The sequence below is a fragment of the Emys orbicularis genome, chromosome 18 (genome assembly GCF_028017835.1).
Source record: "Emys orbicularis isolate rEmyOrb1 chromosome 18, rEmyOrb1.hap1, whole genome shotgun sequence".
In the NCBI taxonomy this organism is placed as follows: domain Eukaryota; kingdom Metazoa; phylum Chordata; order Testudines; family Emydidae; genus Emys; species Emys orbicularis.
Genome location: NC_088700.1, coordinates 1,770,666 through 1,797,593, shown reverse-complemented (window position 1 = coordinate 1,797,593; position 26,928 = coordinate 1,770,666). Strand labels below are relative to the sequence as shown.

The 26,928-nt window shown below is 49.7% G+C and overlaps 1 protein-coding gene across 2 annotated transcripts in view; it reads left to right on the top strand.

Annotated features, from left to right (window-relative positions):
- Positions 1–26,928, top strand: part of MVB12B (multivesicular body subunit 12B) — a 96,324-nt gene that overhangs the window by 8,557 nt on the left and 60,839 nt on the right. Inside the window, exons 1-6 of one of the 2 annotated variants that reach the window (XM_065418884.1) lie at positions 6,054–6,377; positions 6,909–7,031; positions 14,642–14,749; positions 17,899–17,995; positions 21,401–21,530; positions 21,848–21,970. In XM_065418884.1, the coding sequence (XP_065274956.1) occupies positions 6,054–6,377; positions 6,909–7,031; positions 14,642–14,749; positions 17,899–17,995; positions 21,401–21,530; positions 21,848–21,970 (905 nt within the window). Of the gene's footprint in view, positions 1–6,053; positions 6,378–6,908; positions 7,032–14,641; positions 14,750–17,898; positions 17,996–21,400; positions 21,531–21,847; positions 21,971–26,928 lie in introns of those variants that run through there. The other variant, XM_065418885.1, reaches the window with a different exon arrangement.

Sequence of the window (26,928 nt, the reverse complement as noted above, 5' to 3'; positions counted from 1 at the left end):
GGAATGCTTCCCAGAGCAGCTGGAGCTTCAGGAGGCTTGGGATGGAGGGAATGCTGGGAGTATAGCGCACACTGATTGGCAGCCCATGGTGGGCCTATGGGTGCTGTCAAAGACCGCACAAAGGCAGGGGAAGCTCTGAGATCACTGCCTTCCCCGAGGTGATCCCCTCAGCCTCATGTGAAGCCAACACATCCCTCTGGTTGTACAGCACCTTGCACAATGGAGCCCCGTTTGCGGCCAAATGCACATCTAGTCCCTGTTGGCTCGAGGAGCCAGGGCCCGAGTCTGTGCAGTCCTGCTCCATCCGGCCTGTATTGTTATGCACTGTTCTAGCCCAGTCTGGGTATGCTTCCCCCCCAATAACTGTTGGAGCCTGTTTGCCAGGTTACAGTGCCATGTCCTCACTGGCGGTGTCGTGGGGGAACCGGGCTAGAAGGGAATGTGTCGTGCTGGCCACGCTGTGCTGCTCAGCCAGGAATAAGAGTCAAGCTCTGGCCTTCCTTTGAGTGTGTGCGCACATCTCCCTCGCCCCCGGAGACAGCGTCACATGTGTGACTCAGCCCGGCCGGCCGCTTCCAGCTCCTGCCATCTCAAAGGAGAAAGGCCTGTTTCTTTAGCTCTTAACCTCTGCTGTTACCAGGACAAAAGGGCTTTGTCTGAGCGGTGACAAAGTAAGGATTGATGCTGTTTCCTGCCCCCCGCCCACCATGCTGCGAGTCAGACACCCACAAAACAGCTTTGTGCTTTTGCTACATGGCACCTCATTGACAAAAGCACCTTTCCCCCCTAGATTGAGGGCAGATTCGTGTCAGCCTTAATGGAATGAGAAGTGCATTTTTATTGAGCTACGCCCCAGGGTACGTCCAGAAGCTCCTGCTTGTGTCTGTGGCTCCCTCCAGGATCTGTGACTTGTTCTAAGGGTTGCAGACAGCCCTCTGGGCTGGCACTTGAGTCAGACAACGGGCTGCTAACTTCTAGGGTGACAGGTCTTGAAGGAAAACCCAACTCACGGATGCTCTGGCAAGACTCTGTTCAGTGCAGCATGGTCCGTACCAGTGCGGCCGCAGCACTGCCAACGTCCCAGTGGAGACAAGGCCAGAGAAATACTGGTGTTTAGCGTCCCTGGGCATCTTTCCCCCTATGCAAAGTCCCCACAGGCATCTGGATGGTTCCCCAGAATGATTTCCCCTGCAGATCCTCTGAGCCGTGCACCGTTCCCCTGTGCTCTGGTGGTAGAGGAGGGACAGGGACCTTTGATGCTGTTGTTATTTTTCTCTTGGGAGACACTTGGATTCTCTGATGGGGCCAGTCAGATAGGCAGCAACCTTGCCATTGAGCCAGCGTGCTCCCAGGCAGAGGGCGCTGGATGGGACTTTCACGAAGCTCATGAAGGCCATTCCTGGGGCTATCAAGGAGGCTCCTCCTTGATGCCGAGCATCTTGTCTCCACAGAGCACCCAGCTTGTGCTGTCCCAAGAGTGAGTGAGCTCAAAGTCCTGTTCTCTGCTCCTCAGCTGCCGCAATGTTTTTTCCTCTGCTGGGGACCTGGCTCCTGTGGCCAGCCAGCAAAGGCAGATGCTTAGAACTGTCCCTTCCCAATGAGGCGTGGAGCCGCAGGCCAGGTTCTCAGCAGAATGACATCGGGAGAGTTGGTGCCTGGCTCCCATGACATCCAATCCCATTTGGGTGAGTTGGGCTTTCGTTGGATTCCGAGACCAGCTACACAGCGCAGGGGCCTAATAGCTTTGGCTAGTCAGGTTTGGGCTGTGGGACTGCAGCCATTTGCCTTCATACTGAGCTCTCTGTACCCTCCTTTACCCTGCTCCCACTGCTAAGCCTCGTGCTTGGCAAGCATCCTCCAATACCGAAACCACACAGCAGCGTTACATGTGCCTTTGAGGAAGTGGTCCCTCCTTTACATGCGCAGGAAGCTGGAACTTCATTGTTTTCTCTGAAACCGTGATCTCCTCAGGGTCCGGCAGCTGCTGGCAATGTCCATAGCAAAATAACTCAATGTGGGGAGACTTGAGGGCTACCAATAAGCAGAAGTGTATTTTTGATCCTGGGTGCAATAAAGCAGCAAGTATTTTCAGCCAGTGGCTGAGAGTGAAGAGTAGGGAGATGTAAAGGGTCCGGACTCAGCCCTGCGGCGCCTCCTGCTGGTTACTCCGGGGAATCAGCTCGTCCAGCGTCTGGAGCGCCCTCTGCAGGCTGGTGATCCGCCTGCCCTCTTCTGGCGCCCGTGTCCCTCCCAGGACCCGGTGCCCCTATTGCTGGGATGCTGCCCCCTGGCAGTACCTCACAGATCTGGGTCTCCCCTCCCTGGGGAACCCCCACCCACTATCCCCACCTTGCCTCAGCACTAGGCCACTGCCAGTCACCAACTAGCCCCTGCTCCCTGGGGCAGACTGCAGTATAGGCCACTCATCACTGGCAAGGGGGGTTTGGACCTGCTGCCTTGGACTAGCCCTGGGCTGCCCTCTGCAACCCCCAGTACCCCTTGGCCTAATACTAGGCCGCAGCCTGGGGCTTTCCAGGCTGGAGCTCCCCAGCTCCTCAGCCTTTCCCCAGCCCTGCTCCACTCAGGTACTCTTTGTCTAGCTCCCTGCAGCCAGGCCCTTCTCTCTCTGAAGGCAGAGAGAGACTATTGAGCTCCTGGCTCCCAGCCTCTTTATACCGGCCATCTGGGCTCAGATTAGGGTGTGGCCCAGCTGCAGCCACTTCCCCCAATCAGCCAGGGTTTTCCCTTGCCCAGCCCCAGCCCTCTGCAGGGCTTTTCCAACCCCGCAGGGCAGGAGCGGGTGTCCACCCTGCTACAGGAGATTACACAAATTGTTCATGAGGCACACCAGAAAAGTTCAGCTCCACCAGAAACCATGGTTACAAGGAGCCCCGGTAATTCTGGAATTGCATGGGAAGTTTGCTTCTCCTTAGATGCTCACAGCTCATGAGGGGCTTATTTTCAATTTAAAACAAATTCTGTTAATGATTTTCACTAACTCTCATAGACTACAGCAGTCTTCCATCCGTGCAGCTGCTTCTCACTAAGCCCTTAGTTCCGTGGGAACCCAAAACTGCAGTGCAGGGATAAACACGTCCGGGGCCAGCATCTCCCTGTAATTCTTGAGGTTAAAGTGCTGCAGGCGGCGTGAGCCAGTTAGACAATGCTGAGGAACTCCGCTAGACATAGAAAGAAAGAAAGAGAGCTGTCTGGGATGGGGGGAAGTGGTGACCCTTCCCTGCCCTGCTCTAAAAGGGGCACTGAGACGGGCTGAGTGAAATGAGCCAGCGTAACTCATCAGTGTGGAGGGTTCTGATGACAAACTGTATTCTGCATCTCCTGACTTCTGTGCATTTAAAATCTCAAGCTAAACGTTGTGCCAGCTTGCGGGGAGGCGAGGGGATGCAATGGTGATGTGGCTGAACTCTTTCGTTCTGGGGTAGCGCTGGCTGGAGACTGGCAAACGTTTTCAGAAGGGTTCACAGAAATGTTCTGGTTTTTCATTGAAAAGCAAGAAAGTTTCAAAAGAAATGAAGTTTTTATGCAAAACTGTCCATTTTGGGAAAGTCCATCTGTGCTTAAATCGCTCGTGCTATCCCTGTGCAGTGTGACCGGGCAGGCTTTCCCCAGCTCTGTAGCGCAGTATTACATGCCAGTTCCCCTCCTCGGGGCCAGCTGGTCTTAGGAGGCGGGATGGGACTGTGGCATAGTTTGCAGCAGAGTGACTCCTGGGTTGGCGCGTTAGAGAGGCTGAGAGGCTGAGGAGGAGCAGCTGCTTCAGGCAAATCACATGCACAAACAGGCAGCTGGTTGTTAGCTGCCTAGAGGAAATGGCTTGGGGCAAATTTTTCAAAAGCTGGCTAGTGATTTTTGGACATCCAGTGTGAGTTGCCCCAAAGGGATGGGTGCCCATTTTCAAAGGGTGATTGCTCAGCGCTCGCTGGAAATGAGGCCTCCCCAAATCACCAGTCACTTATGAAAATTGTGGCCTTGCTGGTTGTGGGTGTTTTCAAAGGAAAGGTATTGTCAGCTCCATTCTGAGCCTTCCAGGAGAGGAGCGCCTGTAGTGATGTCCGATCCCATACGGGGTAGCTGCTTAGGAGGGAGTTGGGATGGTGTTTGCCACAAGTGGAAGGAAGCAAAGACGTTTTCATCCCAGCATTCTAGCATGTCAAGGCCTGGCACCAGACCTGAGGGCTAAGCCTCTGTTCGCCTACTGCCAGTCAGCGCTGCCACTTCAGGACCTGCCTTTGTTGTTGCATTTGGATGCAGCAATAGCTGGTGATATGGAAACACTTGTGTGGAATAGACACCCTTCCCCTTTGCTTAGATAGCAGCCACCATTCTGAGGGTATCTTGTCCTGTCGTGAACTGGGGAATATCATTATTTCTTTTAAGGACAGTGTGGATTCAATTAAGAGCAGGGCCGGTGCAACCCATTAGGCGACCTAGGCGGTCGCCTAGGGCACTAGCATTTGTGGGGTGGCATTTTGGGTCCTTCGGTGGCGACCGCGGCGGCCGGATCTTCAGCCGCCCCGGTCATCGTCGGCATTTAGGCAGAGGGAGCTGGGGCAGGGGGGCGCGGGGAGGGCCGCCTGCAGCAAGTAAGGGGGGGCGGCACGCAGGGGAACTCCCCGCCCCAGCTCACCTCTGCTCCGCCTCCTCCCCTGAGCACGCCGCCCCGCTCTGCTTCTCTCCCTCCCAGGCTTGCGGCGCCAAACAGCTGATTGGCGCCGCAAGCCTGGGAGGTGGGAGAAGTGGAGCAGCGACGGCGTGCTCGGGGAGGAGGCGGAGCAGAGGTGAGCTGGGGCGGGGAGCTGCTGCACGGCTCCCCGGGCTGGGGGGAGCTGCCGCGGGGGGGGGGGGGGCGCCTTAGAGCGGGGGGGGGGGAGAGCTGCCACAGGGCTCGGGGGAGGGGGGTGCAAGGTGGAAGTTTTGCCTAGGACGCGAAACATCCTTGCACCCGCCCTGCCTAAGAGCCGTTAACATCAATATTTGTTACATATCAAAAGAAATTGATGGGCATCAATAGGTCACTAAGCTATTGCGAGAAACCTGGAAATGTGTTTATCAGTAAACATATCTACACATCTCTATGCAGATTACATATTCTGTATTTTAATTCACATTATGCGGTGTCAGCACTGCACAGTTTATGCCTTCTGTTATGAATTGTTAATTGCAAAGCATTTTGGGAAGTTGGTAGGTTGCAGTGTTTTGAACTGCAAGCAACAGCATTGGGTTTTGGGTTGGTTGTTGTATATAACTAAACATGAGAACCATGTTTGCTGGGAGTTGCTGGCTGTGGGTGGGCTGCAGTCTCTCTATTCTAAGGGCTGCCTTCATTGTCTTGAGCTGACTGCGTGAAGCTGAGGAGTCTGTATACGAAATAGAAGGGGAAAACGCCAGGATTCAAAATGCAGATTCCTATCTCCAGATTCCTAGAAGCTTGAGTTGTCTAGAAAATGAAGGGAGCTGCATCTTCGTTTCTTTGCATTTTCAAGAAATTGGTCCAGGCGATGAATAGATTCATAGATTCTAGGACTGGAAGGGACCTCGAGAGGTCATCGAGTCCAGTCCCCTGCCCGCATGAAGCAGAACTCTTCCTGACACCAAGTTGGTGGCAATTGCTTCATTGACATCATAGACGGATGCTGACTCTTGGGGTTTTGGCGGGTGGGGGTGCTACAGATATGCTGACTCTACGTGTAGCACTGTTATGTAGGACACCAGAGTCACCTTTTATTGCCTGAACATGATGTTTGCTCAACTCGGCAGTACGATGTATACACACCAGCACTCACCTCTGCCTGTTTTAGAAGCAATAAGTAACCAGCCCTGAAGAGGCTGGGGTTTAATTGCTGTGAAAAAGCCACTGAATGAGGTAGCTTTTTGCACAGCTTGTCTGGCTTCCCAGCAACGATGCTCTTTTACACACAGTGCTGCCTTTTCATCTCTTGGCGTCTGGGTGGTTTCCTGGCGCATTCCTACCTGGAAGCAAGAGAGGACTTGCCTTAATTGGCTTTCTTGGCAGGACGCCACATGCTCAGGCAATGGCACCGTTCCCCCAGCCTTGCCTGGACTCTGCCCCCTCTCCCTCTCCTCCACCCTGGCTAGAATTCTGTCACAGCCCTCCCACCTACTCCTGGGACCTGTCCGGCGCACGCGTCTCCCCTGACTGCTCCCTGAGGCTCTCGGGTCCACTCCCCCGCGACGCTTGGCACACCCCACCCCCTTCCGCAAAGTCACTCCAACCCCAGCTACGCTGTGCGTGCGAAAGTCTCCAGGCCGGGCCTGGGCCTGTTTGCGCCTTCCTGCTGTCTCAGCTGTGTGGGACAGGCATGTCATTCGCTGTCCCAGCTGCTGTACAGTGCCAGGTACGTGGTGAACCAAGTGCCATGTAAACCAGGTCTCGCTACGTCCGGAAGGGAGGCAGGCTCACAGTGCAATCCTCAGCTTGTCTGATACTGAGCTGCAAGGGGGAACCTTAGAACAGAGCCATTCAAAGTAGCCTTCTTCCCTCCAGGAACGGCAGGACCGCCTGGGCCTGGTTGAATCACAGGGGTCAGTTTGCCCTTTCATTGGGTGATGGGCTCAGGTTTTCTTACGGGCACTCGATGGGGACCAGCCCAGGCTAAACATTCTGGAAACAATCAAGTTAATCTCAGAAGAGGCTGTTGGCCTGAATTCCTGACCTATCAGAGAGGGTGCAAATGTAAGTTCTTATCAAAAGCAAATGCCTCTTTAAAAATGCTTGAAAGCTTGAGCGCTTTAAGATGCGGACGGTGTGTGTGGCCATAGCGGTGAGCTGCTCCAGCACACGCGGTGCTCTGCGGATGCGCGTGCTAGGTTTTCTGTCTAAGGAGCTGTCTGCAGTGTAGCCCTCTAACTCTGACTCCCTGTTTCAGGCAGAGTCCATAATGCCTGAAGTCCGAGACCTTTCAGATGCCTTGCCAGACGTGCCAATGGATCCTATCACAGGCGTTGGGGTGGTTGCATCTCGGAACCGGGCACCTACAGGTTACGACGTAGTAAGTAGAGCTGATAATACCTTGGCAATATTGTTAGTTTGTCCTTTGCTTTGCAGAGAGCAGTGTCTCCTCCCGAGAACGGGCCGGCTGTTTGTGTGCTCACCTTGAAGAACGTGTTCTGGGGTTCGGTTTTTTACCAGCCACCCTCCTCCAGGTCTTGGCTTTGGAAGTATTTTAGCAATACTTTCCGTGTGCAGTCATGTTCGTGCATCTCCTCCCCGCCACTGGCATGCCATGCAAAGCACAAGACTTCTGTAATTACCTGGAGGAGGCTTTCCAGAAATAGCTGGCCAATATGGCACGCAAATGTAATAATCCTAGTAACACCCATCTTGAAGGGTTCCAAAGCACGGCACAGATTATATCTACGTATAAATGAATCCCGTATCAGCTATTTAACATCCCACCTCAGCACGGCGCTTCAGGCTGGAAAGCAAAGAATTCTACATCCAGCTGAAACTGCAGGGAGAACTTAGCCAGCAGAATGCCACTCTGCAAACTGGACTCTGGTAGGAAGCTGGGCAGCTGGGAGAGGTACTCGGATACTGTAGTGTTGAGGCCATAGAAGTATCTGCATCGATAGACAGATGTGAGTGCTTAGCAGCTGCTTAGCCCGTAGGTCGATTGGTCAAATTGCTTTGGAACCAGAACAAGAATTTTTCCTACGGCCAGTGACCCAAACCAGTGAAAGATTCTAACATTAAACTTGTATAGCTGTAAATTGCAAACGCAGGGCAGACCAATCGTCCATCTGTTCCCCTCCTCCTGCTCTTTCCACAGTGCAGCACACAGACCGATCATCAGCCCCCAGCGGTGGCCAGTTAACTTCCTGGCCCCACTCCTTTTAAAGCACTGGGTTGGGGCGAATAAAATGTAAAAGGGAAGGAAAGGGCTCAGGGCAAAGTTGTTTTCCCAGAGCCAAGTGAATCCTCATCTAAGGCAGCCGGGTGAGTTTCTCCTCCTGTTCCAATGTAATTTACACCAAAGTACAATAACTGGGTACCAATGAGCCTCACAGCACACTTACTGCAGCTGACAGGTTCACTGACTTGAAGCAGCAGATGTAACTGATGAACCAGCTAAATGGTAAAATGCAAGGAGACAGAGTGCCTCTGCAGCAGAGGGGGCCGGGAGGTCTTGGGGAATATTTGGTCTGTATTTGTTTGCTTGCAGCCCCTCACCATGGCTTTGAGTGGCATCTCCCTCAGTATCTGGCTGATCCGATGGGTGGGCTAGGCAGGGCTTCGCAACTTCTGCTGCTTGGTGCATAATGTATCATGCTCCCGCTCTGTGACAGCATCACAGCATCCCCTTTCTGAACCTGAGGCAAATACCCTTTCAGCCCGCCCAGCAGGAGCCCTTGTGTGCCCATCCCGCTGGGAGGTGAGTGAGTTTATCTGCACCACCGTCCGGAGCTCCCAGGATAAAGATCACCTGGAGCAAGGATAGCCGTGGGGAGGTGGAGGGGCTGGAGTGGGGCCAAATAGTCTCTTCCATCGTACGCTTTTCCTTGTAACTTGTTTGAGTTTGTGCTTGGAGACTACGGCTCAGTGTCCTTCCTGCAGGGAGCCGGCTCCTCCCTCTGCCCTTCGTCAGGGCGAACATCCACTTGGTGCTCTCGTGGCGAGAGGCAGTTCCCATTGCAAGGCAGCGTTGGCGCGGGCTCTCTCTGATCCCAGTGCAGTGCTGGAAGGTCCATGAGGAGGGAGCCCTGCAGATGATGTATGAAGTTTCCTGTTTACATTAGTCTGTTTCTTTCCGCCACGGGTTTCCTGACAAGTGAATGCAGGCTCACATTCTTCGGGCTTGAAAGCGGCTCTTAAAGGCTAATCTGGTGCTGCGGCATTAGAGATTAATTGCTGGTGATAGTGCCTGGGCGTTTCCGCTCAGCATTTCAGTCAATGGCATGTTAACCCCAGCTGCCTCTCACTGTGCACAGCGCCTTGATCTGGGGATCTGCAAATCGGACTAACTAAGGGCTTGTCCACACGTAAAACGCTGCAGCATGCCAGTGTAGATGCTGCCTACGGCGAGGGGAAGGGCTCTCTGCTGGTAACCCACCTCCCCGAGAGGCGGTAGCTAGGTGGACGGCAGAATTCTCCTGTCGCCGGCACTAGCACTGTCTACGTGGGGACTTAGGTTGGCTTAACTATCCGCTCAGGGGGGTGGATTTCTCACTGACCTAATTGTCTAGCCCAGCCCTAATTAAGCTTCCCACACGCCCTGTGACTGCGGTGAGCATGAGACCGATCGTGGCCCGGATCAGTGAAGTCTCTGCTCAAGGCCACACAACGCTCCAGGAAACCTGTGGGAGCTTTTCCATTGACTTCAGTGGGCCTTGGATCAGGCTCCTGGTAAGTGGCCGAGCCAGGAATAGATCCCACAGGAGTCTGCCCCCTCCTCTCGCCAGGAGACGACACGGCCACCCCACTAGCGAACACATGCGCTGGGGGAAGGGATTGCTAGGAAGGGGCCTGTCCCGCTCTGCTTTGGAATGAGCTTCCCAGTGTTGGTGAGAGGGTTTGTGGGTGCGAAGGGAGAGTGGAGAGAGGGGGGAAGGTGAGGGTGGCGGGGTGACCAGGCCGGGCTTGTGCGAGGGAGCTGAGGCAGTGATCTGGGAGCTCAGGCGGTCCCCTTGGACAGGAGTGAACGAGACTCTCCTGGCACATACCCTGGGTCTTGGCCTGCAGCTGGTTTCAAGCATTAACACCCTGTCAGAAGTGAGCTGCTCCCAAATGCACAAAATCTCCATCCGTCGCCTACAGCAGATCACTCTCCTTGCCCTGCTGCGGGTGCTGTGCTGGGCACTAGGACGCCCTGCGTTTCTCACGTGCACGCCGGGCGTTGCCATGTGCGGCAGAGAGACGTGTTCGGGTAGGTCTACAGTGCAATTAAACACCCGGCTGGCCCAGCTCAGCTAACTCGGCTTGCGAGGCTCGGGCCGTGGGGCTGAAAATGGGCGTAGACACCAGGGCTTGGGCTGAAGCCCCGGCTCTGGGACCCCCCAGGAGGGAGTGTCTGTCGTGTGAGTGTGACTCAGGGCAGGATGTGGCGCACATTGACCAGAAAAAACAGCGCTGGGGTCCTCTCCTTTTAGTGCTTCCCCCCTTTTTCACCAGACATGTGGGATGCTCCCTCGTGGCTCAGCATGGGCTGGGGCATGCAGGGAGGGGTGCTGTGTGCGGGGCCAGCGAGTGATTGCAGGGGGGGAAGAATAAATGGGATTTCCTGGGAAGATGCTGGGAGATTTAATGTGTGTGTTTTGAGAACTGCCTTTCACTTGAGCTGCTCCCGCTCAGATGATGGGGGTCTCAGAGAGACATGGCCAGACCGGGCAACTTCATAAACTTCAGCTCCCAAGTTTGTTCCTGAATGCAGACCCCCGACAGGCCATTTTCCGTCTCGGCTATCGCATGTATCTCAAGCTGAGCAGTGCACAGCCAGCGACTGCAGTACATTCCTTTCTACCATTGACTCTGACAGATTATTTTCCTTGGAATTTAGTTTCCTGACCCCTTTTGATTACATTCCTTATCTGCGTAAGACGTGAACATGTTACAGACATTCCTTCATGTTATAGACTTACAGCAACATTAACTCTCTAAACTCCTTTAGACAGCTGAGAGGAAGAAACAAACTAATTTCCCCTCTTTGGATCTACTGTTGAGGGATACTTAAAAGCTGTTAAAATCGGCCTGCACCAAAGATCCTTGGTGTATTTGCTGCCCCCCAGGGACCCAGGTGTTTTCAGATTTTAACATTATCTATGCAGCTCATAGGTAATTTTTAAAGGCCTGGGAAAGAAGGCCCCAAAGCAAGCTAAATGTTATGCCTAAAAATTCAATTAAAATCAACCACAACAAATTCCTCTTCCTCCTCCAAAATGAGAACTACTCAAAATAGAGGCGTTGTCTAGACTTGTGCTAAATAGGTGACATAGAACAGGCAGCAAATGATTCCCCTGTCTGTCCTTTGCTCTGAAATCACTCCATGGTGGTTGCACATGCGATGGCCCCTGCCCAGCTGTCCTCACTGGGAGCTCCTCCCGCCTGGACAGAGAAATGTGCAGCTGTTGATTCTGGCTCTGTCGTTGGGATTTCCCTCAGGCACGCTCTCTATTTCAGTCTCATGCATTTTAAAAGGACATGATTCCCCCAGGGGTTCCCTTTTCCCTGTGGGTCTGTGGAAGGAAACTCTAGCCACCTGCTTGTCTTGAGTCCTCCTACAACTGCAGAGTCTGACAGCTCAGGAAAATGACTTCGCTTTAATTCTTGTGAATTCAAAATAGCAAAAGAGACTAAAAATTCTCTCTCCAAGTGCAGAGTTTTACCTCAGGGATGGTTGTTGGATGAAGCAAATTATTGCTGGGACCATCCGTGATTTAAGAGGAGGCTTTGGGGTTTGACTCTGGAGGGCATTTTCCATGGGGGAATGGGAGGCCGTCTTACATTTTCTTTGTCTTTGCATTCATTCCTTTGTCTTTTCTTTTTCGTTTTGTTCTGTCCTGCTCTCATTGCTTCCCAAGACCGCAGGAGGGAAATCCTGCCTTCTCTCCTGCTCCCTTTCAAACCTTCCACATCTCCTGTCTCGACAGCTTCTGCAGAATCAGGCCACCATAATGGCCTCTGCCTCTCGCTCTCTGCTCCACTTCTTTTCTGGTCTCCTGCTCTCCCTTCTCCTGCCCCAAGTGGTGGGCAGATTGGTAGGTGCCTCAGTCTGAGACACACCATGACCGGTGGCCAAGATCTCCTGAAATCTGTGGCACGACGGGCTCTGGCAGCTGCAGCCGAGTTCAGTTAGGGGATGTCTGCACCCTGGAGACTATGCCGGCATAGCAACGTCAGCATAGCCCCATAGCATAGATGTGTCTACATTGACAACGTTTGTCGGCTGGTGAAGGGATACCTGCTCACTGAACAAAGCTGTGTCAGTGGAATCCCTCTTCCAGGGACGTAGCTGTGTCTGCGCTGGTGGTTATGTCGGCTTGCTACATCGGTCAGGGGTGTGTAGATCAGGCCTTAGTGCCGCTGTGATCCTGGGGTGCTGCTGCTTGCATAGAGAAAGTGACAATGAATATGCATTGGGGCCTCCAGGAAAGAGTGTGTGCACAGGAGCTAAGCAAGTTCTGCAGCTGATAGCCTGGTCTTAAAGAAAGACACAAGATACACCAGTTGCCTGGAGAGAGGCATGCGGCAGTAGGTCAAAAGGCACAAACTTAGCTTGTCAGGAGCCCACTGGACCACAATGCTAGGAATTGACCCCTTCCATCTCCGTGTGAGCTCGTACTACCAAACCATTGGGCTGCTCAGACCACACACCTCCCATGTCCTCTCAGGGCTGCTGCGAAGGCCCTGCAGCGTTTTTCAGAGAGACATGTTCGTTATGCAGGGAGCAGATCTGGAGTGCAACAGGCCACACCCAGCAGCCTCAAAGTCGCGGCCAGGTGAACCTTGGGAGGTACCCTGTTTCTGTGGGATCCTCAGGAGATGACCGCATACCTGTCGCCTGGAATAAATAATAATATTCCAGTGAGTTTATGCCTTCCCATAGAGAGGAGGCCGGGGAAAGCTGGCCCTGAATTCGTAGTGCAGTTCACGCTGAGCCAGTAAGCAGTGCTTAGGTTCCAATGTCATATCAGTTGTGTGGTTAACTTTCATCAAAGGTTCTGTGAAATACAACTTCCAGAATTATTCTGCAATAGCTGCTTATTTGGCTGCTGTCCTGACCCTGCTGAATGGTCACTGCTTTATCCAGACACAAGTGAGTCTTAGCTCTGACCAGCAACATCACAGCGAAATGACCTGCAGATGGCAGGGTTGGTATATTGTATTGTGTGGATTTTTTAAGAATAAAAAAAACCCGATGTGATACTCAGTGGCTTAGAAAGGGTTGATCTGAAGTATAGAATGACTGTCAGTCAGACGCTGCCTCAGGCATAGCATCACAGGAATTCTGCATTCTAGGAAGTGGCAACTTTTCCATTTGTCTTAAAGCCCCTCGGTGCATTCAGCCTGTTGTGTTGCTCACCTGCATCAATATCCCCAAGCTCTATTGTTATGCTTAGCAAACGCCTCGCACATTAGAATGAGCTGTTTATGTGGCCTGATCCCGGGTCTGCGTGCAGGACACAACTGGCCGTATCCATCTGAAGTTCATAAGAACAGCCAGACTGAGTCAGGCCAATGGTCCATCTAGCCCAGTATCCTGTCTCTGATAGTGGCCAATGCCACATGCGTCAGAGGGAATGAACAGAACAGGGTAGTTTGTCAAATGCTCCATCCCCTGTTGTCCAGTCCCAGCTTGTGGCAATCAGATGATTAGGGACACCCAAGTTCAATACAGTGGCTTTGATACAGTGCTCTCCAGTAAAGATCAGGGCTGTTCCAATGGCACCTCTTCCTGTTACCAGGCCTGTCACTGATAGTCCCATCAGGGTCTGAATGATTGCTTCTCTGTCTTTTCTCCTGAACCACTCCTAAGGATGGTCCATAAACATGTTCTCTGAAGAGGCGGCTCTCTGTGCCTGGTTGCAGAGAAAGCCTGGGCTCTCTCTTATGTAGTAAGAGGTGGGGCTTCTGCTGTGAACAGAAATTAAATTGTGAAGATGTTTGTGTCTTTCACTGTTGGAAACTAATTTTTTCAGAGATTCTGCGTTCAGATGCATTGAGATTGGCTAGGACAGGTTGAATCCTGCGCTGATTTACACCCTGGGTTCTGTGTTGAGTCAGTGAAGTCTGGCCTGCTGCGTGACAACAGTCCTGTCCTAAGAGGCCTGGGAACATGGAGTAGGCCCTGGATTAGTGGGGGCTGAGAATTCCTCTGAGCCGCTGGCCTCAGAGGAGACAGGAGACATACCCAGTACATTAGCTCCAGAGACACTGGTGCTACCTCCGCATACACAGCCATCTCTGCAACTGGAGCGAAGGGACTTTGAAGGGAAAGGGGGAATTTCCCTCTCAAACAGGCACAGCTGAGTCTCTGGTTAACTCTTCTGAGTGTGTGAACCAAGTGCAGCGATTCTGGTACTATTGCAGTGAGTCTTTCTGTTGGAGAAAGGTGACTGTGACCTTTGTGAACTATCACAACTTGCAGTGCTCCTTGGAACTGATGTTCTGGGCATAAGGTGCTTTTTGAACTTGGTGAAAAACATTTGCACAACTGTTCACTGGTTCCACCCGGCCCCACTTGCTGAGCATGTGAGCGTACCATTCAGGCAGGCTCCTGCCCAACTACTGGAGCTGGGGCACCTCTTGGAGGGCAATTTCCTGCATCCCTGAAATGTAGCCCTCTTTCCATTTTTGCAGATGCTGTGCCCCTGGTGATGGAATGGTACCGAGTGTCGTATTGTGCTGACTTTCCAAAGCTGCCGTTTCCTTATTAGAATAGTTTTTGTCAGGGATTCTTTAATCAACTGACTCCCTCGAGACAATATTCTTAGAAGTTGGGGCTTTTTTTTATCCCTCCACTTTACCTTGTGAAATGAACTAATGAGATGCTGAGAGAATTCGGGCCAGCATTAATGAGAATAGGTACGAGGAAGATGTACTGCACATACATTAACTGTATCTTGGCTCAGATGTCCCGTCTCTCCCTCTGTCTCATCTTTCCAGGTTGCACAAACAGCAGATGGCTTGGATGCTGACCTCTGGAAAGATGGCTTATTTAAATCCAAGGTCACAAGATACCTGTGCTTCACAAGATCGTTTTCGAAAGAAAATGTAAGTCCATTTGCCGAATGACTGAACAATTTGCTTGGCGCGTTCTTGTTCCTAAACTGATTCAGTTTGGGGAGCCAGGATAATTCAAGCAGGTTTTTCAGCAAGTCCAGGTGAGTCTGTAGCCAAGCTACACTGATGGGATCTTTGCTGTGTGTTTGTTCTCTTACTCAGCTGTTTGTTGTGGGGAAAGCAGCTCTCTGAAAGATTTGCAATCAACAAAATGGAAAAAAAATCCCAGGAATGTTTGTTTCATCCCTGCTCTTGCACTAGCATCTAGCACACCCGCAACGGGGCAGCCCGTGCTAGCAATGCAGGTGACTTTCCTACACTGACAACGTAAGGAAAGCAAGTGTAAGAATTGAATCCCACAAGCCTGAGCGCTCTCCTGGTCCAGAGCATCATCCCCATTTTCCCTGGGGGACTCACTTCCTCACCCTTCTCTGTCCGACTCCAGTTCTTTAGCACTCACCCAGGGTTTTCAGTAGCTGTGTGTGTGTCTGCCCTGGAGTCACATCTTCCAACACGGATAGTCAGACTTTGTTCACAGTGTGCAGGCAGCAGCTGTCTGGTGTGCCTCTCCAATGGACTAAATCCAGCCAGTCTTGGTTGTTCGTGGTCTACGCTGTCACTTGGGTAAGGAGCTGTTAGGCTAGGAAAGCCCATAATCTGATGCCTTTACTGGCTGTTTGTATTTGTCAGATGAGTATAATCTACAAACTTTATATTTTCTGGAGAAAAATATTTGATTCTGCTTTCCAAGTGCAGTGAGAGCACTCTATATAGGCGGTACTTCTGCTGCTCTCCGTGTTTTGAATGTCAATATTGATTCAGTTTTCAGTGGTTTTGCTGATAACAGAGATAGAGAAAGGCAGCCCCCAGTAGCACAGTGGGATCCTGGTCCATAACTTAGACTCCGAGGTGCTATCAAACAAATAAATAATAATAATAATTAATAATAGGAGGCTGATCATGGATCTTGACTTGAAAACCAAAGGATCCACCAACCTCCAGCCCCCGGCCTCGCTGTAAGCTCTCTAGTGTAACCGTAGCCACGTTATTTTGACACGAATGACACTGGTTTAGTTGGGTGCAGTGTTGTAGCCATGTCGGTCCCAGGATATTAGAGGCACAAGGTGAGTGAGGTAATATCTTTTGTTGGACCAACTTTGGTTGGGGAGAGAAACAAACTTTCGAGCTCGAAAGCTTGCCTCTCTCACCAGCGTAAGTTGGTCTAATAGAAGATATTACCTCACCCACCTTGTCACGGGTTTAGTTATCAGAACGAACCTAGTTAAGTCTTTGAGTTTCACTGTAGGGCTAATTTGTGATGTCCTTTATTGGGAGCATCATTCTCAACTGTGTAAAGAATCTTTGAGAGAATTTCTAATTTCCCAACATGTTGACCTTTTCCATGTGTTGGTGTTTAAGTGTTGGGGACAGTGGGTTCTTTAACACTTTTACCTGAGTACATTGTTTGCTGCACTCTCATATATACACTCCATTGGATCAGCACTGACTCCAGCCATTTCAATAGTTGATAAACTTAGTGTGGTTTTTTTTCTTCTGCCTATCTGGTATTGATGTGGCAGAGGAATCATCAGTTTAACTGACGTTGAATGTTAGTGTAAAACAGACAGACAGTAGGAATAATACAACATGAAAGATGCATTAGCAAAGACCGTTTTATCTACCAGTCACTGTGCCTAAACAAAATGTTAACTGACACGTTCAGATTTTAGAAAATCAGCACTGCTCACTTTCAGCATCACCACTGTGTAGTATTTAGATTGCACTGTATTGCAATGGAATTGTAAAGTTAAAAAAAAAAAACTGTTCAGAAGGTATGAAGCCCCTAATCAACCTGCTCTTATTTCAAAGCCTCCCAATTCATATACGCACAGTAATCAGAAAGCAGTGGTTTGTCTGAAATATTTTGCTTGCGCAGATAAAAACTGTGCCTGGCAGTTTGCAGGAAGTAATGATAAAACACACTGACGGGGTCTCATAGCTTAGAATGACATTTTAATTGCTTTTTGCATTTCTGTTCATAAAAGCCACGTGACAACGAAAGAGGGTTTGTTTTTCTTCCACGTGTGAATCCAGAATATTGGCAGAATATTGGCTTTAATGGGAACTGCAAAGGAAATGAAGTCTCTAAACAATTGTGGAGGCTGTCTTACTAAATTGTTTTTTAGCTCTTCAAACCTTGATTAATAGGACAAGGCACTGGTTCAGAATTCATATGGATTCCAAATGAAATTTATCATTCCAAATGGCGTGAGCTTTCGGAGCTAGCACCATATGTATTCAATATTAATTAGCAGAAGCATGTAATAACTTTGGCTGTGTCTACATTAGAGTCTTTCCTTAGCATTTCCCACCACTGTGACCATATAAACATCATGTGGCTTTCGCAGCTGGACCATGCATAGGGCTTGTAGGCTTACAGTTCACTGGACGATGGTGATTCTCCTTTAGCTCACTGGGTAGGGACCAGGGATTTTCCAGGAGACTAGTGTGGTCTCTGTTTCCAAGGTGCTAAGGGATTACAGTGATGGGTGTGACAGAAAACCCTGTAATCTCTTAGCTGATGACCCTTTGTGGGCTTTGTACATGCTGTAGGTAGGCAATCAGGAGTAAAGCTACAATTTTGGCACAGACATTTTTTTGTAAATTTCACAACAGGTAAATCACAGAACGGGAGGGCGGAGTTGGAGAGCAAGCCCACTCACCGTGCAGTGGGCGGCTCCTGTCCTGCAGGGCTGAGCCCGGCTCCCCACTCTAGGCACTGTGACATGGTGCCTGGAGTTACAGCACCACTCACCTCTGTCAATAGAGCCTGGTGATTGGGCCAAACCTGAGTGTGCTGTGACCCCGTGCACTAGGTGGCACCACGACTCAGTTTGGGTGCCGAATCACGTGTGGTTTGACAGCCATTTCCAAGATTCAAATTCACGATTTCTATCACCTCTCTGACAAAACCGTAGCCTTCGGTCTGAGTTGTTAGCCTGGTACCTGCCACTCATTCCTCAGTCGCCCTCTCTGCTAAACTACTCTGCTTAACAGGGAGCTTCAAGTCAAATCAGCAAGACAAGAACAACCTGAATTATTAAGAGTCGCACTCACCTGTTTTTCTCCTCTCTCTAAAGAGCCATTTAGGCAACGTCCTGGTTGACATGAAACTAATTGATATCAAGGACACGCTTCCTGTGGGCTTCATCCCCATCCAGGAGACAGTCGATACACGTAAGTGTGTGTTTTCACAATGCTGGGTTTTGTGAGCAGCGGGCTCCATGCTCGCTCATGCACGCCCCATGCACAGCTCCAGCAGCGGCTGAGGGGGCAAGAGCAGGCAGCATTGTTGCGTGCGCATGTTTCTGGATGGTGCCAGGCGTTTTGTTCCCGTGTGAGATTGAGCCTGGGCCCGTGCTGTGCTGTGCAGAAATGTGCTGTAGGCTTTTCAGTGCAGCTGCCTTGACTGCCCACAGGAGCGTTGCACCTTCCAGCGGGGGTGGATCTTGCTCCTTCCCTTTGCATGGGCAGGTGAGGCCCCAAAGGCATCTTGTGTCTGGCCAAAGGCAGTGTGGTAATGTTGGTCATGAGCTGGGTGCTCAGCAGGCTCCCAGCCTCCCTGCCCCACGTCTCCATCTGGTGACCCCAGTGAAGCTGGAATAGAGGATTTCGCCTGGGGCAAAGCACCAGACCCTGCTGCAGACTTCCCTGGCAGGTCAATGCGATCGGGTCAGATGACCCACGGGCACTCTGGCAAGAGAGCTGCCTTTAAAGACCTGGCAGAACCTCTCTTTTGGTTACCTGTTAAACAAGCTCAGCTGCTGGGAAAAGGTGAGTCTCTTCTGAGTAGTGTTGTAAAGGAACCTTTTGTGATGAGTCAAACTTAAACATCAAAAGCTGGATTAGTCACTTAAAAAGGGCTCCTTGAATTATTCCCCGGCATGTGTCCTGGGGCATGCAGCTGTGTAATAGTCCTTATCTCACTCGCTTTCATTAACTATTCCTAATGTGTTAGATCTCCTAGATACACAAGGGATGACACCAAGTATCCAAATGGCTAGTGGGCCACTGCCCCACCTCTCTTATCAGCCCCTCGTTCCCCCTGGTGCTTTGAAGGGGAGGGTTCTCTGGGAGCAGTTAACCTTTTTCCGCTGAGAAGTCTGGTATTGAGCTCTGTGCGTGGTGCTTATACACATATGACTTTATAGCGCTCAGATATGAGCAAATTGGTGCCCATGCACTGGGGAGCTGGGATCCACATGAGCCTCTCTCCTCATTGCCAAGATGAATTGGAAGGAGAATGCCCAGAAAATCCTCCCCTTCATTCCTGCAAGGGAAAAACAGCTTTCCAGATAACTACCTAATCTGGGGGAGAAAACTCCACTCAGCCCCAAGCCCTCTGCACCAAGTAAGCCCGACTGCTGCACCCCCTGCATGCTACAGAAGGGGTCTGTGCACCAGCTCTGCAAACCCCCCTCAGGCCAGTGGCTGGGCTTGTGGGAAGGGGCTGCAGTCACTCTGCCAGTGCACATACTTGCAGGTCCTTTTTGCCAGTAATGAAATCCAGACCAGTTTGTAAATTGAAAGGGAGGGGCTCACTGAATCTTCTTCACAGTGAATAATTCACCTGGATCTGCAGCACATGGGGATGGTTGTTCAGTCACTGCCAGCCTGGGGTTGATTTGTATGAGTGACCAAGAAGGAAAAGGTTCTGTAACCCATGACTGACTTCCCAGTGCCACCGCCCCCGAGAGCTCCGGAGCACATGTGGAGCAAGGGTAGAGCCAATCGCTTATCAAGGAAACACCCCGGGGTTGAGGATGGAGAATAACTTTAAACGAAATCACAGTCACGTAACATGTGGCTGAGGGGGAGAGGACTGCGTGATTCATTTACAGTGTATTCTGCTGCCCTCCATGCGCTGTTTGTATAAATAAAGTGGTGCATTTTCCCTGCCTCCATGAGCACGTGTAATTAGCGGTTCTAGCTCCGTCGCTGAGTTTGCCACAGATGGAAGAATTTAGCAAAGTGTGAAAGAGCCTGGCAGACAAGCCAATAAAATGAGCTTTGTGATATTCTGCATGTGAAGTAACAGGGGCCTCTCATTTTGTTCAAAGTAAAATTTGTGGCTACGTGTTTCCATGTGTAGTCTCCTGGGCTAATAACACAACGCACTAAACGTACTGCTCCCTAGCCATCTCAGCAAAGTGTAGAAATGTGGGAGTCAAAAGCCAGGCTTCTAAAATCCACCTTTAGGCACCTAACTGAAAGGGGCCTGATTTTCAGAGTAGCTGAGGACCCACAAATCCATCGGACTTGACTGGGAGCTGTGGCCACTTAAATCAGGCTAAGCTTCTTTAAAGATGCTGGCTGTGGTGTATTGAATGGTGTGCCTTATACCCTCCAGGGTCACACCCTGCATTGGCTGTACAGCTCTGGGACGCAGATTAGTATGGTGCTTCCAATGGCCAAACACTAGGAAGGAAGTGGCTTGAAATGGGTTTGGCTAGGAGTGCAGCAGGCCTGTGAAATCCTGTTTTATTAAATATTTTGCTAGGCTAGAATAGGGCTAAAGCGGCTAATGAGATTCAGAGATTATACTAAAGTGGAAGGAGTTACAAACAACAGCAAGGGCAGAGAAATGTACAGGGACCTCCAGAGATTAGTGGGGCCAGCATATGGTAGCAAAATGAACCACAGCTGGGAGAGTGAGCATGCATTTCCATAAACTCAATTCTTTAAGACTGAAGCTTCTGGTACAATTAGACCTTAGAGCTTGTCTAGACTAGGGAAATATACACTGGTGTAGCCGCACCAGGCAAATTTCCATTACAGATACACTGCATGAATGCAAAATGGGGTTTATGCCAGGACAATTTACCCTGGTAACTTCCTGGGGTAAATTGTACTATTGCAGCATATCTACATTGGGGGGTTGCACCATTACAAGAACTACACTGGTGCAAAGAGCCCAGCGTAGACAGGGTCTCGGATGCGTTTGGGTGAGGTGTTCCTGAGGAGATCTGAATCTGAGTGCATGCACCTCTTCTGTGCCACCTTCTGGGGTCCAGTCTCTCTTCCATCTCCACCTCCCTAGTCTCACCAAGTGGCAGCATTTTGCTGAATGCTCCCAATTTGAGCCTGGCTGTAGGGGGCACTTACTAGAATTTAATATGCTGCCATGCACGAATGGCCATGTGAAGAAAATCTTGATCCTGGGTTGACCAATGATGCTGGTGACTTTCGTATGTGTTACCAAACACAGTGATTGCTCTCCAGGCTGGTGTGGTGAATGCTACCATGAGAGAAGTGAAGTAAATGATATCAGAGATATAGGACGTGGAAACAACAGCCTGACAAATTCTATTACAGAGGCTGTAATTCTTTGTGGTATGTAGTATCTAATCTTCTCTGTAGATGATAGTGTGGAGAGAAGTACTGCTGAATAACAAATCTTGCATGCCACACAAAAGGACTAGTGTTAGAAAATTCAGTCAGTGCATGGCTTTGCACACTTATTTGCTGTCCACCTCCTATTCCTGCCATAACTATCTGCATAAGATCTGAAGATGCAATAAATAACTTTTATACCCTGGTCATGCATAAAAACCAGCCTCTAATCCTGGTTTCCTTTCACAGAAGAAATAGCTTTCAGAAAGAAGAGGCTCTGCATCAAATTCATCCCTCGAGATTCTACGGAGGCTGCTATTTGTGATATCCGAATCCTGGGCAGATCTAAGCAGGCCCCTCCACAGTACACATTCATAGGGTAAGCAGCCCTTCATCCAGAGGACGTTCCCATACCGCAGCATGTACCAAACCCACGCACTGTAATTTCCTACAGGAATTAAGTGGGAGTTTGCAAGTGTTAATGTTTGTGAAAAAGCTCTGAGATCACTGAAGGGAATGTACTATACAAGTGCAAAGTATTATTCTGCTTGGTGTGAGAATTAATTGATCCTCTGTGGCAATTAGCCTGGTTCTTATTACACAAGATGTTTCTTGGTGAAACTTGCCGATGTTTGATATCATGTGTGCATGCTGCATTTGCTAATAGCATTAATGACTTCTCTGTTACTTACAAAGGGAACTTAACAATATGGGTATTTGGTACCGAATGGGCAGGGTTCCACGAAACCATGACTCCTCGCAACCCGGGACACCTTCTTCCCAAGTACCAGCTTCAACACCAGCTCCTAACCTGCCGAGGTAGGTTCTGCCACTTGTCAGTGTTTTCTATGGTTCTCTTCTGCTTGGGCATGCTATGCTGCGTATTTTAGCTGAACACTCAAGCCAGTGGGACTGTGACCAGTGGGCACTGTCCCAGTATAAATTATTACACGGTCCACCCTGCTATAATGGGGGAATACATGCTAGTCCCCAGAAAGCTGTGCGGATGTCATGCATAGATGGCACATGGATGGAATGGGGATGAGAAGGTAGCAAAGCTGACAGAACAACAACAAAAATGCATTCACTGAGGGCTGCCCAGTGGTCCTGTTTAGCCTGCCGGCCTGGGTCAGAGTGTAAACAATTCCAAGCATGAAACTGCCTGTCTTTTGTGTCCTTTATACCAAAGAGCACCCTGTCAGCGCCCAGCAAGCCATAACCGTATCCTAGAGCTGCTCACAGGTGCCCCGTATCTTTGTTTTTAACTGAATATAAAGCATCTTTGGTCTCAGGTGAGTGCCTAGGAGTCTCCTTTCTGGGGCATGCCAGTGGTCTAGCTAGACTGCTATCCTCACCATCCCCAGCCCCCAGGGAAAGTGGGGCAAGGGTAGAGGGGAGCATTCAGGCCCTTGGTGGATTGTGCAGGCTTGTTATATAAGAGTGGGGAACAACTTTTTTCCTAATCCCCAGAACTGAAGCCTGAGGTTTGCTTTTCTTTGTCGTGTCCGAACCTGTGATTTTAGGCCCCGCTGCTGCCGTTCATTGTGCGCGCAGACCCAGCCGCCCACTATCACACAAGGAACTGCAACAGCAGGGCCGTAGAGCCGCTGCGAACGTCATGGGTTTGCTCTTGCAGTGTACTGTGTGTCAAGTGTGTGTGTGTCTTTTATATGTCAGAGGAACAGGAGTATAATTATAGCTTACAATTATTTACCACATTTTCCTGCACAAAGCCCAGTGGTGGGGGTGTTTTTAAACAACCCCGCACACAGAGAATGAATTGAATGATTTATATATTATTGGCATTTGATATGAAAATGCAGCACTGCATGCAATGGTGAGAGAGTTGCTCTGAACTCATAGCCCGGGCAACCCCAATTGGGAAACGTGTTCTCGGTGGGTTTTTACATATTTTGGAGTGTCAATGTTTTGTTAGCACATTCAGTGTATTGCAAATACATCTAGCATATTAAAGGAAATGCTTGGGATTTATATTTCTAAGGAGATTGGCAGGTGGGAATTTCATGGGGACTGTAAATTGTCCAAAGTTCAGTGTATTGTCTGGTTAGAAGATGCTACCCATATCCTTGGTTATTTTGCTTTTCTGTGCATTTTAAAGAGTGGCAGTCTTAAAAGTGCCTGAAAAAGGCTTTTAACTGGGCTATGTGGTAACTTTATCCTGGTGAAGGCCGGTATCTGGGTACAGGCATGCGCCCATGCCCTTAAATGTACTTATAACCTAGTGTATTGTGGTGACTTCTCAACCATCTTCTGTGGTTTATTTTTGACAAGTCACTTCACTGAAAGTTGTGCTAGATCTCGTCTCTTGTGCTGTCTGGGAGGGGTCCTTGCTGCAGATCCCAGCTTGCACCATTCAGAGCCGTTAGAGCCTCATAGCGGGGATATTAGAAATGAGATAAGAAACAGGAGTCCTGCTGGAGTTCTCAGATTGTTTTATCTGGAGCCATTCGATTGTTTCAGAATTGCACTAGGCACAAGCTGCATAAATAACAAAGACCCTGCGAGATCAAAGCGAGACGTCTTGTCTTTACAGTAGATGTCTTCATTTTCTGTCCAGGAGAAACGTGCAGGCAAATTTCCATGGTAAAGAGAAAAATTATCTTAGCAAGAGAATGTCAGTGGCTGTCCTTAATCACGAAGTGTGGAAGGGTCACTGTAGGACTGAGAAGGGAGGGTTCAGAATGGCTCCAGAGCCGTTGGGAACAGGGCCAGAATTGGAGCTCAGAGCATCAGCAACAGTCTGAAAAGAAGTGTTTACAAGGCTTATATATTTTATAACCTCTTGTTGTACAGTTTATGGTTTACAATGGCTGCAAGGAAATTGGATCAGTTTTGTTTTACTCGCCAAATAAAACAAATGTCAAAATAGTCAATATAAAATGTATTCTAATTTGGCTGAGTTAAAACAGCCAGTATGCAGTGGAATAATTGAATGTTACATTAATGCCTCCTAGTAAAAACCACCTGTCTGTAGCTGGCTCTACCCTCATGCACCATGTATGATTTACAGGTAACTTTTACACCGGAATAAAAACAGCCCAGTCATTCAAGGCATTTATTCATGTCTGGGTTTTTTTACATTGATTATTTATTATCCAATATATTTTTTAGAAATAGAAATGTATATAAAGATGCTCCTTGCAAACATTTCTTATTAGAGGAAACATATGTTACTTGAAAAGCTGTTTTAACACTTTTATCAACAGGGTAGTAATTTATTCAAGCTTAATGTCCATGGAAGATTGTAGTCACAAGTAACTTTTTATTTTAACATGACCATAGAGATAAGAGAACACACTTGCAGCCAGTTTGCCATTTTATTCCAAGACAGAATCACTGAACAGCACAATACACAACTAGTGCTATTTAGCTGTTAGGTTGGTCAGATATTTGAAGGGATTCTCTTCAGTTTCTGACTCGTTTTTATAAAATACCTTTTAAATCAGGACAATATGCAGTGTATCTTCAGTGCTTCGGAATGCTTGCTAACACTACTACATACAGATAGACAACAGAACCCCGGCGTGTTACTGCAGAGCTTCTTAATCCATCGGTTTTCATTTCTGTGTCGGGCAGGTTCAGCAGACACTTGATTATTGATTCTCGTGATGCTGGCGCGTCAGGGTTCCATCACACATGCTTTGCTGCTCTGTGAGAGACTCGACTCAGCACCTCACTGTGCGTCAGCATTGCTGCTTCGTCCAGCTGAGGTTCTGTTCAGGCCATTCGCACTCCGGGCTCTGCTTAGTCCCAGCATCGGCACTTCCCTGTCCCCTCCTGGTAAAGTGGGAGAGGGGTGAGGAGTCCCTGGACTCTTGCACTAGGGTTTGTTGGGAACTTGGAACTCCGTCGCCAGTTCTGTACCAATATCGAATGAACAAAAGCTTTTGCTAAATCGTCTGCCCTCGAATGTCCTCAGATAGAGTTGGCCAGTGACTCGGGTATGTGGGCTTCACACTATGCTTGTGCCTGCCCTTTTGAGAGAGAGAGAGAAGAAATCTGTACCAAAATACATTAGTCTCAGTCTCATGAAAGACCGTTCAGGGATCTCTGTCTTCTCATGCGCTTGTATTTAATGCCTGGCTGGCAGCATCCTGGGTTTCTCAAAAAGTGATGCCTGCAGTGGAAATGAACCTATGTGCTCTTCTTTAAGGACATCCCTGTTTGCTAGCATGCTTGCTACATGCAGGATACACCTCTCTTCCGACTATGGGGTAATACACCATTGATTTCAATGGAGCATCTGTTCAGAACTGCGGAGCAGAAAGAGGCAAAGAGCTGAGCACAATTCCTCCTGCCAGCACGGAGGGGGAAGGATTGCTTGTTTCCTCTTGCGGGGATGTTCATGTCGCTTTGGCTCTCTTGTCCTTGGTATTCCCCGTTACAAGCGTCTGGGCTTTTGGGCTACTGGACCAGGCCCACGTATGCCAATGAGGCTGAGACGTTGCGCTGTGGAGTGCGACCTGATGAGCTGCCATTGTGCAGTGTAGGATGACACGGTGTCAAGTCACCCCAGGGTTTTTCTCCCTGTATTTTGTGCTGTGGGCAGCGTGGAGAAATACACCTGCTGTTTCTCATCCCAGAGGCGAGTGTTAAAAGATCCATTCCACTGACTTGAGTCGCCTGTAGCAGGAATGTTGGACATGGAGCTTTACACTGCTTTCCTAGGTGTGTTTGCTGGGCATTGCTGGGCACTCAGTAATTAAATGCGGCTCTGTTGGGAGGGTCGGTGTGAGTAACGTCTCTTGTATAAGTTGGTGCTAACACAGCACAGTGATCGCTGCACCTTAGGGCGCTTGGGGGAGGGGGTTTCCCAAAAGCAGGTGCTAATGATAAATATTTCAGCCTTGCTGTGTGTGAACGGCATGGGGATCACTGCCCATGTGTGCCGGAGAGTATCAGGGTCACATGTTTGGTGTTTAGGGAATACGCACTAGCGAAAGCTTCATTACAAGTTTGCCCCAGCCTGCAGTTCTGCCTAGCAATTGTGTATGAGTTCAGCTTTCTGCCTTGCTCTTGTGCTCTCCATAAATCTAACCTCAGCTTTTCTGGGGAGAGCTCTGATTTCCTGCCAGCAGAGGCAGAGCTCCCCTAAAGCCATCTCGCTTGCTGAGGCCGGTGTATCGGCTGTTGTCACAGCCGTTACGTTCCCTGCATGTGTGTGGTTTCTTGGTTAGCAAGTGCCTTCCGAGTTCCTTCCCAAGGTGCTGGTGGAGGAGCCTCCACCACAGTCATTCAAACAATCTTCTAACAATTTGTCAGCTTCCAGCAAGATGTCACTCAGTGCTGCTGAAGTGTGTTTTACAATGACAGACATAATTGCACTTAACTTTTTGCGTGGATGTTATCAATCTGTGGCAGATACTTTGGGAAATGGAACACTTTGATTGCAAAAGATGTGTCACACGCGTTTAATCTTACTCTCAGCGAGACCGCGATTCAGTCACAACTTTTGCATGTTGCTGTCAGGTTTTGAGAACGTAGCTCCGCGCTGACCCTGAGAATCGTTCAGTCATTCCGATTGCAGGGCTGTCATCTGAAAGGTTAATGGCTTACTAGGGGAAAGAAGAATCGTGCTGCAATCATCTTGTATTCAGATCATGCTTCACCACGGCTGGGCTCACAGAGCATTCAGGCCAAAAAGGCTCCGACCCCTCCCATCCACCTTCAGAGCTTGCCGCTCCACCTCCCAGGCAGTTTGGCCTGGGATAACTGGAACACTTGTTTCGTCTCCTCTTGAATTAAAAACGAGAGAG